The sequence below is a fragment of the Penicillium mononematosum genome (genome assembly GCF_028829835.1).
Source record: "Penicillium mononematosum strain IBT 11891 chromosome Unknown utg000005l:1.0-9366267.0:1.0-9372171.0, whole genome shotgun sequence".
NCBI lineage: Eukaryota > Fungi > Ascomycota > Eurotiomycetes > Eurotiales > Aspergillaceae > Penicillium > Penicillium mononematosum.
The window spans coordinates 3594808-3608326 of NW_026643275.1; the positions used below are offsets into that span (position 1 = coordinate 3594808).

The following is a 13519-nucleotide window of genomic DNA, read 5'->3' on the forward strand; positions in this document are numbered from 1 at the left end:
GTGTATGCATGTGGCTGGCAAAGGAGCGAATTTTGCGTCATTTCTCAAAGCTATAACCATAAATCATGCTGTCATCCCGCAAAGTACAGCCCTAGAGCGACGAGATAATACAGCAATCAGTCAGTAAAAGCCGAAGCCAATCTGGATGCCCAATGTAAAATAAAGCAACCACGAATCTTTCCAGATCACCAGATACCCGACAAAGCTCACGCCAAAATAAGACCCTGTCGCTCTAGGAATGGTGGGATATCGGCTATCAGCGCTGCATAAGAGTACACTGTTCCTAGTGAAGCTTGGTTTCCATAAGCTATATATGCAAGGGCCATCTCTTTGTGTGTTGGAGAGCCGATCCATGTAATTTCCGGCCTATAGTCGCCCGGCCAATACAGCTCGACTCCCTAAAGTAAACGTCCTGCATTAGTGATTTGATCCTCCAGCTGATCATTTCATATTCTGCACTTACATTTTCTTCCTCTTCAGTCATGTCAGAGGAACTGTACGGACGTAGCCGGTCTCCAACGCGCACTGGAACTTGTTAGCTGACTCAGGTGACGACCATTTGCAGCTGCAACAATGCTTTTGGGTCATTCAGTTGGCGGGGAAGCAGGAGCTATCCCAGCAGCGATCAATATTCCCAGGGTGCATGTGAATCTCGAGAGAAAACTCCGAGTATTTTATGTTGGATGGGGTTGCTCACCATGTTTTTCCTCAGATGGATCATAATAACTATCAAGAACCACGGGGAGGACATCAATTTGTATTCCAAGGGATTTGAAAACAGAGTAAAGCACAAGATCAGACCCCTTGAGTGCTCTCGGAAGTAGCATTGGAGCCTCATCGGAGGCGTGAGGATATGCGTGAGAGCAAAAGAACCCTAAAGCGCCACCTTGGGACAGTTAGCTTGATGCTCTGGGTTAAAATGACCACATATTGCAAACACACCGTCTGTCATGAAGCCTGGCTCCACGAGAAGTTCTTCCAAAAAGCTATACAATGACATGCTCTTTGGGTCAACAATCAAGCTTGGCGGAATTGATCCCCCCACTGGCTCTGTTACGTAGAGGTTGTACGTCAAGGTGATTCGCTCTCCTTCTGTGATTGTTTTGATCTCATGCTCGCAGTCACTATAAAATGCCGCCCATTGAATCGCAGACGCACTCTGGTGACTCCAATCGAACTCGACCTGTTTTCCCTCATGTTGAACGATCAAGTTGCCCCCTTTAAAATGAGAGGGCAGGCAAACGACGAGTGAGCCGATCTGGCTCTCGGATCGTGGTGTGTCAACATGCTTCCGGAAAAGACCAGATGGTCCCGAGTAAACCTATTATTGACAGGCGCATTAAATACTGATTGCAGAGGAAGTGTTGGGCTATCATACATTCAGTTTGTATAACTCAGCATGCATTTTTCGGAAGGGTAGACGGTTTTCCAAGTCTGTGTTGAAGTTTGGAAGGAGAATTTGCTCCACATTTTGAAGGATCCCAAGGTCTGATGGGTGGAAGCTGGTGAGAAAACTTCGAGGCTCGAGTTTTCCAGCTTTTCGGTATTTGGGATCAAGAACATCTTGCTGTCCCTTGCCAAAGCTAGCAGGTTCGCAGTCTACTACCAGTTGACGCAAACCAGATTCAGCTTTGGGGCCGGCCTGTGAGTCAAGAGGTAGAGTCAACTCTCGCAGGATGTTGTCACCATCTGTTCGCCAGCAGACCCTCACTGGCGGAGACACGGTGGTTTTGGGTGGTATGGAACTAGCTGCGGTGTGCACATCAATAGGGACGAGGCCCCCACAAACAAACGACGCAGACGCTTTTTTCCCAGCGACGAATACCTCCAGCCGACGACAAATTTCATCGAACGCCAGGTTAGCCAATGGTCGAGCCGAAGAAGAAGCCATGGTAGGTTGATGATGGTACGTAGTATGGGACTATGAAGAGAAGAAGAAGAAGAAGAAGAAGAAGAAAAAGAAGGGATTAGGGGAAGATTTTATTCACCTGGGCAGCTGCCAATTTACCATATGTAGTCTCGGATGGGATATCCAGCGGTGAAGCAACTCTGGCTGGGAGGTACCTTGGGTCTGCTGCCTTTTTTTGGTGTCTTGTTTGCTGCCTTTTCAGTGTCTTTTTCAGCGTCTTTTTCAGTGTCTCTTTCAGTGTCTCTTTCAGTGTCTCTTTCAGTGTCTCTTTCAGTGTCTCTTTCAGTGTCTCTGTCAGTGTCTTTTGTCAGTGTCTTTTTTAATGTCCTTTTGTGTCTTCTTTACTTATATGCTGTAGCAGGCTGTTGTACCTGTCAAGATAGACCAAGGTGCATAGTGGAATGTAAAAATGGTGAGAACCCTAACTTCTAAAGAAATAATACAACAATTCAGGTATTTTTTATTTCCGCCATTCTACAATCAGGCAGGCATCAACTCTTAAATATCAGACATCCCTGGCCGCTCTGCACCTTTGCGCTAGGTCAAAACAACACCCTAGCAACTCTGAATATGCAGTTCACTTCGAAATGGAACTGCGCGACTTCACAGAAGTCTTCTACGATATACAGGAGTGCTAGTACCCTAGTAAGGGACTAGGCACCTACCTAGGTATATAGAGTGGGCTAGGCACATGAGATACGTGGTGATAGTCGAGCTATCATAAAACCAGCGTTTTTCCTCTTGCTTTCTGAATTGTGCATGTAACAATGATGATTCCATCCGGTCTCCGGGTCCCTTTATGTGAATGCAGTACTCAGGATGATCACATATTCCACCCTTGGTAAGTAACAAAGAAGTCCATGGGCCAAATAATCTAAATATATTGAAGGCCCGTGTACCCCAGGTTGTTACACTATCCTTTACGCAACGTTTAGATAAAAGTTGCTTCTCATTACCTGCATCTAATGTAGTAGTAATATCCATGGATGGCAGTGAATAGTTATGCATATGTATAACGGGCTGAGAATTATGCATAACAGAAAAGGGAAAATTATGAAAATACACAATCGGTTCAACCAATCAGGGAAAGCGAATCCGAGCGAATACGATATACGAATACTACCTCGGTACTCCGTACTCCGTATACGAATACACATACGGCGTGGCTAGAGGCAGTTCGCAGCGGGAACAGAGCTACTAAGCCTAACTAAGCAGTATTGCGAAGAAACTTAATAGAGAAAAGGTCCTGATTCGAAAATAAGAGGCCACATATTGAAGTTCAGTGTTTTACTGGGCTTATCTGGGGGAAGGATTCCTTGGAAGGTTGAGGCTACAAGACTGAGCACAGACCGCACAGAATGTCGCCAAGCAGGCAGGGCATATCGACAGCCTATTGCGAATTGACAACGAATCAGCCTACTCCAGGGCTACTCCGTATTCCGCCAGGATGCCACTGTGGAGATTTTGCTTGCGTCACGCTGACCCGGGCCAGTTGGGGCCATGGCAAATGCGGAATAGCGTGTTTTAAAAGGGAACTTTCCTGAAATGGACAGATTCGGGATGTCTAGGTATGTACATGTAGGTAGGTACGTAAACTGGGAAGGGTATTTACATATCGCACAAAGAAAATGTAGCCAGACGCCTCTCACGTCAGCCAACTCTATTCTAACGAAGAAAAAACGCGCATTTAGCATGAGAAATCAAGACTGAGGTGAGACCTGATATCACAGGTCAAGGCACAAGGCGAAGCTGTGCCATAGCTTGGTTGATTAGGTCTCAAGATTTGGGTATATTGGAGCCCACCAGGGCGTGCTGTACAATCTAAACTTCCAAAACAAAAAAATTAGAGACTCTATGTCTTTGGTTTGGGCCAGCCATCAATGTCTCCGAACCATCGCGACCGATAGATTTCATTCCCTTTCATGATCTGGTGACGCACACCGTCGACCACAAGACTGGTATAGTTCCCACGGAATAGTCGCCATAGAGACTGGGTGTATAGGAAGCTTCCATCGGGGGCGAGACTGAAGCCCTTGAGGTCCGACTGCGGCAACTCCACGTATTCTCCCTGGCGGTTGATCCCGTGCCGATCGTTGGTGGTGACCTCGAAGCCGGGCATATATTTCTCCACGACTTCATCGTATTCGGCGGTGAAATTCATTTCATCGATATCGAAGGCGTGGAGACCGATATCGTTGGAGACGAGCAAGACCCGTTCGTTGGGGATGGGGACGAGATCATGGGACCGGCCCACCAGCTATATCCATGCCCCCATTCGAAGTCGATATCGTAATACTCGGGGAACCGGAATCGATAGGCTTCATCGATGCTGAGCAGACCGGTCTCCGCATCAAAAGGGTATCCCTGTATGACACCGTAGGCGGGAACGGGATCGGAACCATCGGCGGCAGCATCGGTGCCGGTCGCCCACAACATCTGACCCTGTTCATCCCAGATCATGGCGTGGATGGCCCGGAGACCTTCGATCTTTTGCAAGACGGGAGGTTCATCCACAAGGGGGAGAGCCTCGCTCATGTTGTAGACCAAAATGCCATCCCAAGGTCGCTGTCCGGTAGTTCCGACGGCGAGTCGATCACCGGGTAAAGGTTCGATAGTATGGGCATTGTGTAGGACATCATTGGCTCTGTTGAGGGCGAAGGTGATTTTCTTATCGGTGGAGGGTTGATCGGGAGTGTGATTGATAACGACAACGAGAGCACTGTAGACGGCAGCCACGCTTCTCCCGCCTCGCATCCACTTCATATCGGTCGCATCGTTGTAACCGCTATATAAACCACTCCGAATCAGAGGAGGCAGAGGTTGAGTGACATCTTCTCGCTGCCAACTCCATTTGACCACACTGTTCCGGTCATGAATTTTCAATACGGGAGGAACGGCATAATGACCGGTGATGATATCTTGCCAGGGGCCCTGTACGGGAATAGCTATACCATTTTCTGACTTGAGTCTGGGTTGAGGTTCGATTAGAGGAACTTGAAAGGCCAGTGGCTCAAAAAGGAGCGAGACCCAACCGAATAAGCTCCCTAACATGATTGACACATGTCTAGAGAGAGAGCTAGAGAGGGGGGGGGGGAAGAGGAAGAGAACTGATTTTATTTTTTATTTTATTTTTTCATTTTTTTCCCTGGTTTCCGTCAAGCGGGGCGTTTCTTGGCTTTTTGGCTGACTTGGGGGCTTTTTGGGGCTTAAAAGAGGGGGGCCTTGGGGGCTTTTTTGGGTACTTTTGGGGGCCATTTGATGAATATTATTCCTGAATATGAATTATTCAGATTAGTATGAACTGGTTATGGAGTAAATAGGAGATATAATCCAATCAAATTATGAAACTAAAAATATATCATTCCGTAGGGAGATATAAGACATTGAAACAAAATGGTCTCGTATGGTTAGTTAAGTTGGTACTAGGGGCCCTACGGAGTTACCAGTACTCGGTCATCGTCCCCACAAAATTCCACTTGGAAACTCGGAAGTTGGAACCCTTTTTGACCCTTCTTGATCTTCGACTTCTTTTTTTTTCCTTCTTCCTTTCTTTTAAATGTCGGGGGGTGTAAAGTATAATATATATATATCCTCCATTTCATTCTTTTCTTTTTATATATATATACCATGAAAGTCGTTCACGCTGTTCATGCTTATTTAAGCCACGGCATCCGGCGCGTTCGTCTCTCTCCTGGTGAGACCCTGGATGCCGTCTGGGACTTTTCCCGTCGTTATTTTTTCACCCTCGCCTTTCTTTCGTTATTCAGCGCCAAAATACTTCATATTTACGCTCATATATATTCTCTACCTCTTCCCCGTTTATTTCTATGGGGTCTTACCTTCTTTTTCCAAGATGTGATGATTCTATTGCTGTTTCGCATCCTCGCCCAGAAGGTCGCGTGGCGACCGGGTGCCGCCCTACTGGCAATCTTGGTGATCCCCTCTAGGTAAGTGTCCACGTGCCCCCTTTTTCAACTTCAACTTTTTGCCCTTTTTTTGTATCTTTTTCTTTTTTTCAATTGGATTTATATTAAACTGAATATAATTGATTTTGAAACTAACTTATCAATATGATACAGTCTGCTTGTCTCCTTTATGGCTGCCGCCAATACCTCCTTCTACGTCTTCACCGGTGCCGAGATCCACTGGCGCCAAGCCAAGTCCTTCAACGGTGATGCCGCTGCCATTCATACCCTGCTCACTGGTTTGACCGGGTTTTTGATTGTCGAGGGCATCCTTCTAACTCTCTCATTGTTCGCTGCCCATTCCATTCATGCAATTACTGGAGGTATCCTGCATGTCTGGGCCTGGCCCGTTCGATGGCTGTTTGCTCGTGTGCGACCGCACGTGGAGCCCCTGGTGCAACGCTTCTGGCCATCCAAGTCCCCAGACCTTCCCGATCCTCGAATCTACGAACAAATCGACATGGAGGAAAATGATAGTGATAATGAAGAAGGGGATCATCTGTTGAATACCGGAGCGCAACTTCCAAACCGCCTCCCGGAGTCCAAGCGAGTCACCGACGGTGTACCCCAACGGGCGCTCATCCTGGGATTGTTCAGTCTCTTCCTCTTCCTTCGATTTATGCGACCGTGGGACCAGGTGTATATGTACATGTCCACCACCTTACCGTTGACCACGGTCGTCGAGGGCGCAGAGCGTCACTCCCCCGTCGTTACCACTGGCACACCGGGACTTTTCGAATACTTGGATGGGGTCACTGCCTTGCGCCCTGCACCCCGTTGGAGCTGGATGTCAAAGGAACCCATCGCCGGTTTCGATGACTGGGACCAATCCGACCCCTTGGCCCTCCACTACAACCCGCATGAGGACCCATTGCATATCTCGAACCTCAACAAGCCGGTGCTGGAGGAGATTCATAACGCATTGGCTAGCGGTGATGTCAAGATCAAGCATGTCGTTTTCTTGAAACTCGAGAGTGCACGTGCCGATATCTTCCCCTGCAAAAGGACAGTTTCATGTACAAGCGCATCGCGGAAACGTGGAAGGACAAGACGATCCCCCCAGAGGTTGTAGACCGCCTGGCAAACCTCACCCGGACTGCCGAGTATCTGACCAACTTCCCCAATGGGTTTGAGCACGACGATGCCCGTTTTAACGGCCGCAAAGCGTATGGTGGCATCAGCGCCAAGAATGCCATCACTTCCGCCACATACACTCTGAAGAGTTTGACGGGAAGTTTCTGTGGTGTGACCCCACTGGTCGCCGATTTCAACCGCGAATTCGACCACCATATTTACCAGCCATGTCTGCCCCATGTCTTCGACATGCTCAGCCAGCAATCCGATATCACCAACGATACCGACGACTTCACCAAGTGGCCGTGGCATTCGACCTTCATGATGTCTGTCACCGAAATGTACGACAACCAGGACAAATTGACTCCCCAATTGGGATTCCGTGACAAACAGACCAAGGAGACAATCATCAAGCCCGAGGCCAAGCATTATCCTGTCACAAGTCCCGAAGTGAACTATTATGGCTACCCGGAATCTGAGCTCCGAGAGTACATCCGTGATGCCATTGATGATGCGGAACGGGACCACCAGCGTCTCTTCCTCTCCCACCTCACGAGTACCACTCACCATCCGTGGGGTGTTCCGAATGACGCCTATGATGACCTGATGGGCTCAAAATCCGGTTCCAACAACGATATGAACCGATACCTGAACTCGGTTGGCTATGTGGATGATTGGCTCTCGGATCTCATCGATATCCTGGAGGAGAAGGGAGTTGCCAATGAGACCTTGTTCGTCATGGCGGGAGATCACGGCCTGTCCCTCCCCAACGACGGCGGTATCACCCCCTATGACAACCCCCACATCGGCAGCTTCAAGGTCCCCATCGTGATTGCACACCCTCAACTCCCTCCCGTCCAGATCGACACTCCAGTCATCAGCACCCAGATCGTCCCCACCATCATCGACTTGTTGATCGAGTCGGCATCCCTCAGCAAGGACAGCACAACTGCCGCCCGCGATATTCGCTCGCTGTACGAAGGTCAATCCCTGATCCGACCGCAGGTCGTCCAGCAGGACGGACGCGAATCCTGGCATTTCACAGTCATGAACACTGGTGGTTCATGGCTATCTGTTCGGTCGGCCGCCCGGCCTGAGTTCCGCCTGGTGATCCCGCTAGTCAACGACGTGGAATGGCGTTTCTCCGATGTCTCCAAGGACCCGAACGAGCTGAACCCCATCGAGCGCTTCAGCCTTGCCGACCTAGCGGCCGCGGTCAATAAGGAGTATGACGATGAAGAAGTTCTCAACTGGCTCTACAACGCAGCCTATGTCACCAACTGGTGGGTAACGGAGAACTGGGATCGATGGAGATTCTCCCCAAAGGCCAAGGAAGAGGCCAAAGAAGAGGCCAAAGAAGAGGCCAAAGAAGACAAAACCTAAGCATTTCCGTGAACCGACTTGGGCACGCATCTTTATTTACATTTCATCTATCTTAATACTTGCATGCCTCATCTACCAAGCGTCTGCTTGGGATGGGCACTCTGGGTTGGCGACAATGCCGCCATGACGGGATCCGCCAGTATCGGTGGTCCCGAGCATGGGGGTCGGGGCGACCTGAGCAGAGCTTCGCCGGATTCATCGTGAAGCCTTGTGCGGATCGTTTGGTTCGGTGTCAATCTCGAGAACGAGACACCGTGTGTCTCAGGACGTAAACCCCCGACCCGACATGTCTGGCATGTCGTCCGGAGTAGAAGCGATTCTTCTTCATGTACTTGTTTATATATCCATCCTATCTACCGCTGTACTTGATCATACCTGGATATCATTTTCTTGTTATATTATTGCAAATATCACCCTTGGGTCTCTCACATTTGATAATATTGTTTAAAACTAGATGTCGATATCTAAAGTAATCTAAACTAGCCCTATCTAGACTAGTGCATGTGTAACCATGGAAAGGAAGGAGTTCATGAGATAAGATTTCAGCTTCTATTAACTTTAATTATTAAACAGTCTTGGATGTCCTAGGTACAGCTACATACCTAGGTATCCATGGATAAAAACAGTTGAACGGGGAATGAGATAAAGAGCAAGACGTTAACCAAATGGGAATAAGCCAGGAAAGGTATCGTCATACGTAGGTGGAAACTTGATACATCACAGTCAAGTAATCTCTTAATGGCAGGGAATGGTAGGGTAGTATATACGACGCTTACTCTATTTGCGGATATATTTCCCATATAAACTAATCGAAACGTCATGATCAGTACCACACTATAAAACGAACAATTTCCCCCTGTGTCCAGGAAATACTTTCATGTGTGTTAGGATGTTAGAATCTGCTTCAATTATCCATTCTCCGATGGAATGCAGCAATGAATCTGAAGTTGACGTGGTTAAAGCCAAGTGAGTGTCTGGCAATTGCGCCGGAAGAAGAGAGGGAAAGGAGTAGAGGCTTGCATCGACTGCACTGCTACCTAGGTACGTACCCTCTGAACTCATGACGTATTGCGAAGCTGCAAAGTTTTGCCTGCCCGAGATGTCTTTATTTTCCGGCTTAGGCGTTATTGAGCGCTTAGTTCCATTAAAGGTACCTATTCTTCTGGCCTTTTTTTTTTTTATAAAATAAGCCATACGGAACGGAATGCACAAAATGCACGACCCCAGTATTCGTGTGCTTGCAACTCCAGAGTGATTGAATCGTAAACCTGCCTAGTGGTCATCCTATCAGAAATTAGCACTTTCCATTAACGTGGTTTTATATAGAAGGTGTGGTAAGAGGAAAGAGCCTCCCGAAGTTACCTACCTAGGTAGGTTGTCTTGAAGTATTTTGAGTTCCACACGCGGAATTTTGCCTTTTTGGGTAATTTTGCCGAGGGACTAGAAAGAGATGTTGCCTAGCTTATGTGCAGCAACAGGGAAGTGCCAAGTTATGAAGATATGGGCCGAGGAACCATGAGAGGGGATACGATCAAGTTAAAAGTCATGGAAATGTGAGTGACAGTCATTCGCACATTAGAGTATTGCGCCTAGGTACGTCCACAAGTAATATGTACAGAGGGACCCGATGTGAGACCCGAAAGTAAACAAACAGGGAAAGGAGAAGCAAGAACCAAGTCAGTACTGATGTCCGCCACGCCGATTAAATGCTGTAGGTTTGACCAAAGAAAGCACCCGGCGTGCCGGGTTGCAAGGAAGACTCGAGAGCCTCATTGCTCATGTCTCATCGCTTCATGCAAACAAAGGAGATGAAAAAGAAAAAGAACAAAGGAAAATCGTGGGAACGCCATCCATAACCAATAGAGAAGCCTGCAGAAACAAGGGATATCCAACTCCAACTCATGAACAGAAATCAAAAATTAGACTAGATGACGACGACATCACCTTCGGCATCCGCGGGGTCGGAGACCATCATGTCACCATATTTACCAACTGCCAGCAACATAGTATCATCTTCAAGGTCAATTGCGCTGTCGTCATTGTTATGCCCTTGGAAGCCCGGATCTTGAAGAGAGAGCCGCTTCTCGGTGGGAGGATGTTTGAATTCTGGATGCTGACTGGGAGGGTGGCTCTGGTGGCCATTGTGAGCCACAGGAGGACTCGGGTTGGATTTGGCTTGGGAATCGTTTGATGCATCAAAAGGGGATGTCTCGGGAACGGACGCTTGCTTCATCTGAAAGTGGCCAAGTGATTCGGGACCGAACGTCGCACTTTGCAATGATCCAGGAGTGTTGCGCATGAATCCACCCTTCTCTGCTTGCCAGACCATCATCTCGTGGAAGAAAACCTTGGTCATCCACCACGCACTAAAGCTTGGTGCTCCAGCCAGGGTAAGCCGGTGCAACACGCTATCCCACAAGGCATCAACCTTTTCAATGACACACTGCGTGCGGTGGTTGGCAAAGGCAGCGGGAATGTTGAGGATAAACTGAACCCATTTGTCCGGGAAGTTATACTCGTCTCCGGGAGCACTTTCCACAGGGAACTTGTGCGCCTCAACAGAATCCGGAGTATCAGGTTGCGTGAAGAAAAGCAAGCTTGCGGAGGGATCGGCATCACTCAATGGGGTCAAGAGCGCACGAATGTCATGCTTGAGAATTTGCTCCGTCGCTAGCTCTGCACACGTGGGAATATTCGCCTTGGTCATCATATCTCTGGGGTTGACCATAGTCTTAAAGTCGGTCCACATTTGGTTTCGATTATCCGGGTGGCAAAGCCAGGCGGCAGCAGCATTGGCAGCCTGGTTCACATCAAGCATATGCTTGAGGAGGTTGCAAAAGATATGCGCGGGAATCAAACGCGCTATGGAGACATGGGTCGGTTGGGTCTTGAAGGTCTCAGCGATGTGACCACAGAGCCTTTGTGAGATGGAGTTAAAGGCGTCTAGGACTGGCTTGGGGACCACCTGAGTTGTTAGGGGCGCCACAAACGCAATCATCTTCTGATACATCATCCAATCGCATTCCTTGATCCATGGAGCAAGGTTGGGATGGGTCAACAACTTTTGAACAGGAACAGTCAGTGTTCCGTGGAAAGCAGAAAAATATTTCATAAGATTTCTTTCCTTGCAATATCGGAAGCTGTCGATGACCGAAATGCAATGGGAGCGATATAGGGCAGCAAGAGCTGCTGCAACTTTCAAGTCGGTGTTTGCGGGTAAGTAGGCACGGATATCGGGAAGTTGTAGGGTATCGTTATCAACGAGAGTGTTCTCATCCGTCGGGAACTGAAGCATTTGGTGTATCATTTTCCCAGCCTGCTGGGCTACATTTTCGCGAGTGATCGTTGCATCTGGGCCAGATGGGGTGTGGCCTTGGCAATTGCAGTCGGCAGGCGAGGCATTGTTCGGGAATCGAGGGGCGAAGGATGTTGTGGGAGATGGGAACACGGCAGTGTCAGCCGTCGGTTGCTGTACGCTAGCACTAGTCATTTGTTAGTGAGAGCAAAATGAAGATTGATGTCAGCTATATCTCACCTTCTTGAGCGCATCGCACTGGCAGCCCTCGAGGGCATTGAAGCAGGGCCATTTGAATGATGGGCAATTTGTGGGTTGAGGGGCGCAAGCTTTTGTTGCTTTTCCTCAATGACGGACAAATCGACGTAATGATACTTGGACTCGCCTCGGACTCCAAGACGCCGAGTCTGCACATTGGGGAAGATGATCCGAACCAACTTTCCGAATGATGCAGGGTTCAGTACTGAGACACGCTCCGTTCCACAATTCTCAGCATAGCAGCAATAGACCCGGTCACGACGTACTGAGCCACTGCTCTTCCGGCAATTTTCTCTCAACCTATGCAGACGGTTAGACAAATGGTTGCAGGGCATTTGTGGCAATGTCTCTTACCAGATCATCGCGAAGACCTGCTTCACTTTCTCAGCCTTGCCCCCACCACCCTCATTCTTCATAACTTCAGCCGCCATCTGCTTGAGACTCCACCCCTCGTACTGGCGAAGCAGCTTTCGCAATTCGTTGTCATTAGCAACCGTCGAGCTAGCCCCTCTTTTCTTTTTAGTCCCTGGCTCCGAAACTTCTTGATCCTCAACGATATGGTCTGGAAGGTGGTTCTCGACACCACTATCATACATTGGCTGATATTGTGGAACGGATACACCAGACAAGCCGCTTGCAATTTCGGGCTGTATAGGGTGGTGGGAAAGCGGGTGGCCCTGCATGGGGTGGTTTGGAAAGTCTTCGGTTCTAGACATCCCAGCGTGGGTGTCTTGCATCGATTGATCCAGCGGTGCACCGTTATGGTGCGAAAGCTGATGGCCAAACCGCATCAGCATGTCCTCTGGGTTATTGAACATATGCTGCCCCGTTCCGACCTGCGATGGCATAAACTGTGGGAACCCGTCGAGGTGCTGGTCTTGGGTTTGCTGGGTGGTACTCGAGTGGATGCTTGCTGTTGATCCTCTAGACCGAGGACGACGGCTAGCCCTTGAGAGGGCCTCAGAGCGTGCTCGCACCGGGTCTGCGGTACCTGGCCGGCTTTGAGGGGCAACCTGTGTTGTCTGGGACACAACACTACCCTGCGAGTGAGCTCGGGCTTACAAGCACGTTAGCAACGAGGAACCAAATAACCTGCAGAAGAGGCTCTTCTTTTTTTCAAGTCCGGCATTGCACTTACCTAGTTCTGGCGGCATCTTGCTCTGCTTCGTTTGAGTTAGTAAGTGGAGGAGCCGGTAACCAGGGCGATGGCCAATGTGTCTCGTTTCGCAACGTTTACAAGACCATTCAAATCCAAAATTAGGCAGGCACACCCGACAAACAAAATGTGGTATCCAAAACGATGCAAGAACATTAACCAAAAGCGACTTGTCGTGAGCCTTGGGCTCTGAAAGGCTAGCCGCGTTGTGTGAGTCGAGGGAGGATAAACAGAAAAGGGCCCGTTCCTCTGACAACGTTGTTTTTCCCATCCAGTCACGTGGTGGCGGTCAGCATTCCTACCAAACAACAACCTTGGAAGGGCCTTAACAATGAGCTGAGGAATGATTCACGCTTTAATAGCTTAAGGGTTATTTAAAACAAGGTATTCTATCACAGATATATTCAATGTTATACATAAGTATAGTGTTAAATGTGCCTATATTTGAAATTGAGCTCCAAGGTCGTTCTTCTCACGTG

General features: G+C 48.7%; 4 protein-coding genes across 4 annotated transcripts; 1 reads left to right on the forward strand and 3 right to left on the reverse strand.

Moving 5' to 3' along the window:
• Nucleotides 1–206: 206 nt before the first annotated feature.
• On the reverse strand, nt 207–1891 carry N7519_009485 (uncharacterized protein; the record flags this gene model as incomplete). Its single annotated transcript, XM_057296258.1, has 5 exons — nt 207–398; nt 464–525; nt 698–886; nt 943–1321; nt 1379–1891. The coding sequence occupies 5 exons, from the start codon at nt 1889–1891 to the stop codon at nt 207–209; spliced, it is 1335 nt and encodes a 444-aa protein (XP_057144140.1).
• A 1870-nt stretch (nt 1892–3761) lies between these two features.
• Nucleotides 3762–4960, reverse strand: N7519_009486 (uncharacterized protein; the record flags this gene model as incomplete). The annotated part of the gene is made up of 2 exons (XM_057296259.1): nt 3762–4166; nt 4229–4960. The coding sequence occupies 2 exons, from the start codon at nt 4958–4960 to the stop codon at nt 3762–3764; spliced, it is 1137 nt and encodes a 378-aa protein (XP_057144141.1).
• Nucleotides 4961–5536: 576 nt separating this feature from the next.
• On the forward strand, nt 5537–8331 carry N7519_009487 (sulfatase domain protein; the record flags this gene model as incomplete). The annotated part of the gene is given in 3 exon segments (XM_057296260.1): nt 5537–5856; nt 5989–6883; nt 6898–8331. The coding sequence occupies 3 exon segments, from the start codon at nt 5537–5539 to the stop codon at nt 8329–8331; spliced, it is 2649 nt and encodes an 882-aa protein (XP_057144142.1).
• Nucleotides 8332–10255: 1924 nt separating this feature from the next.
• On the reverse strand, nt 10256–13311 carry N7519_009488 (RFX family transcription factor; the record flags this gene model as incomplete). Its single annotated transcript, XM_057296261.1, has 4 exons — nt 10256–11813; nt 11867–12184; nt 12239–12941; nt 13023–13311. 4 exons carry the CDS (start codon nt 13309–13311, stop codon nt 10256–10258), a joined length of 2868 nt encoding a protein of 955 aa, XP_057144143.1.
• Between the last annotated feature and the right edge of the window lie 208 nt (nt 13312–13519).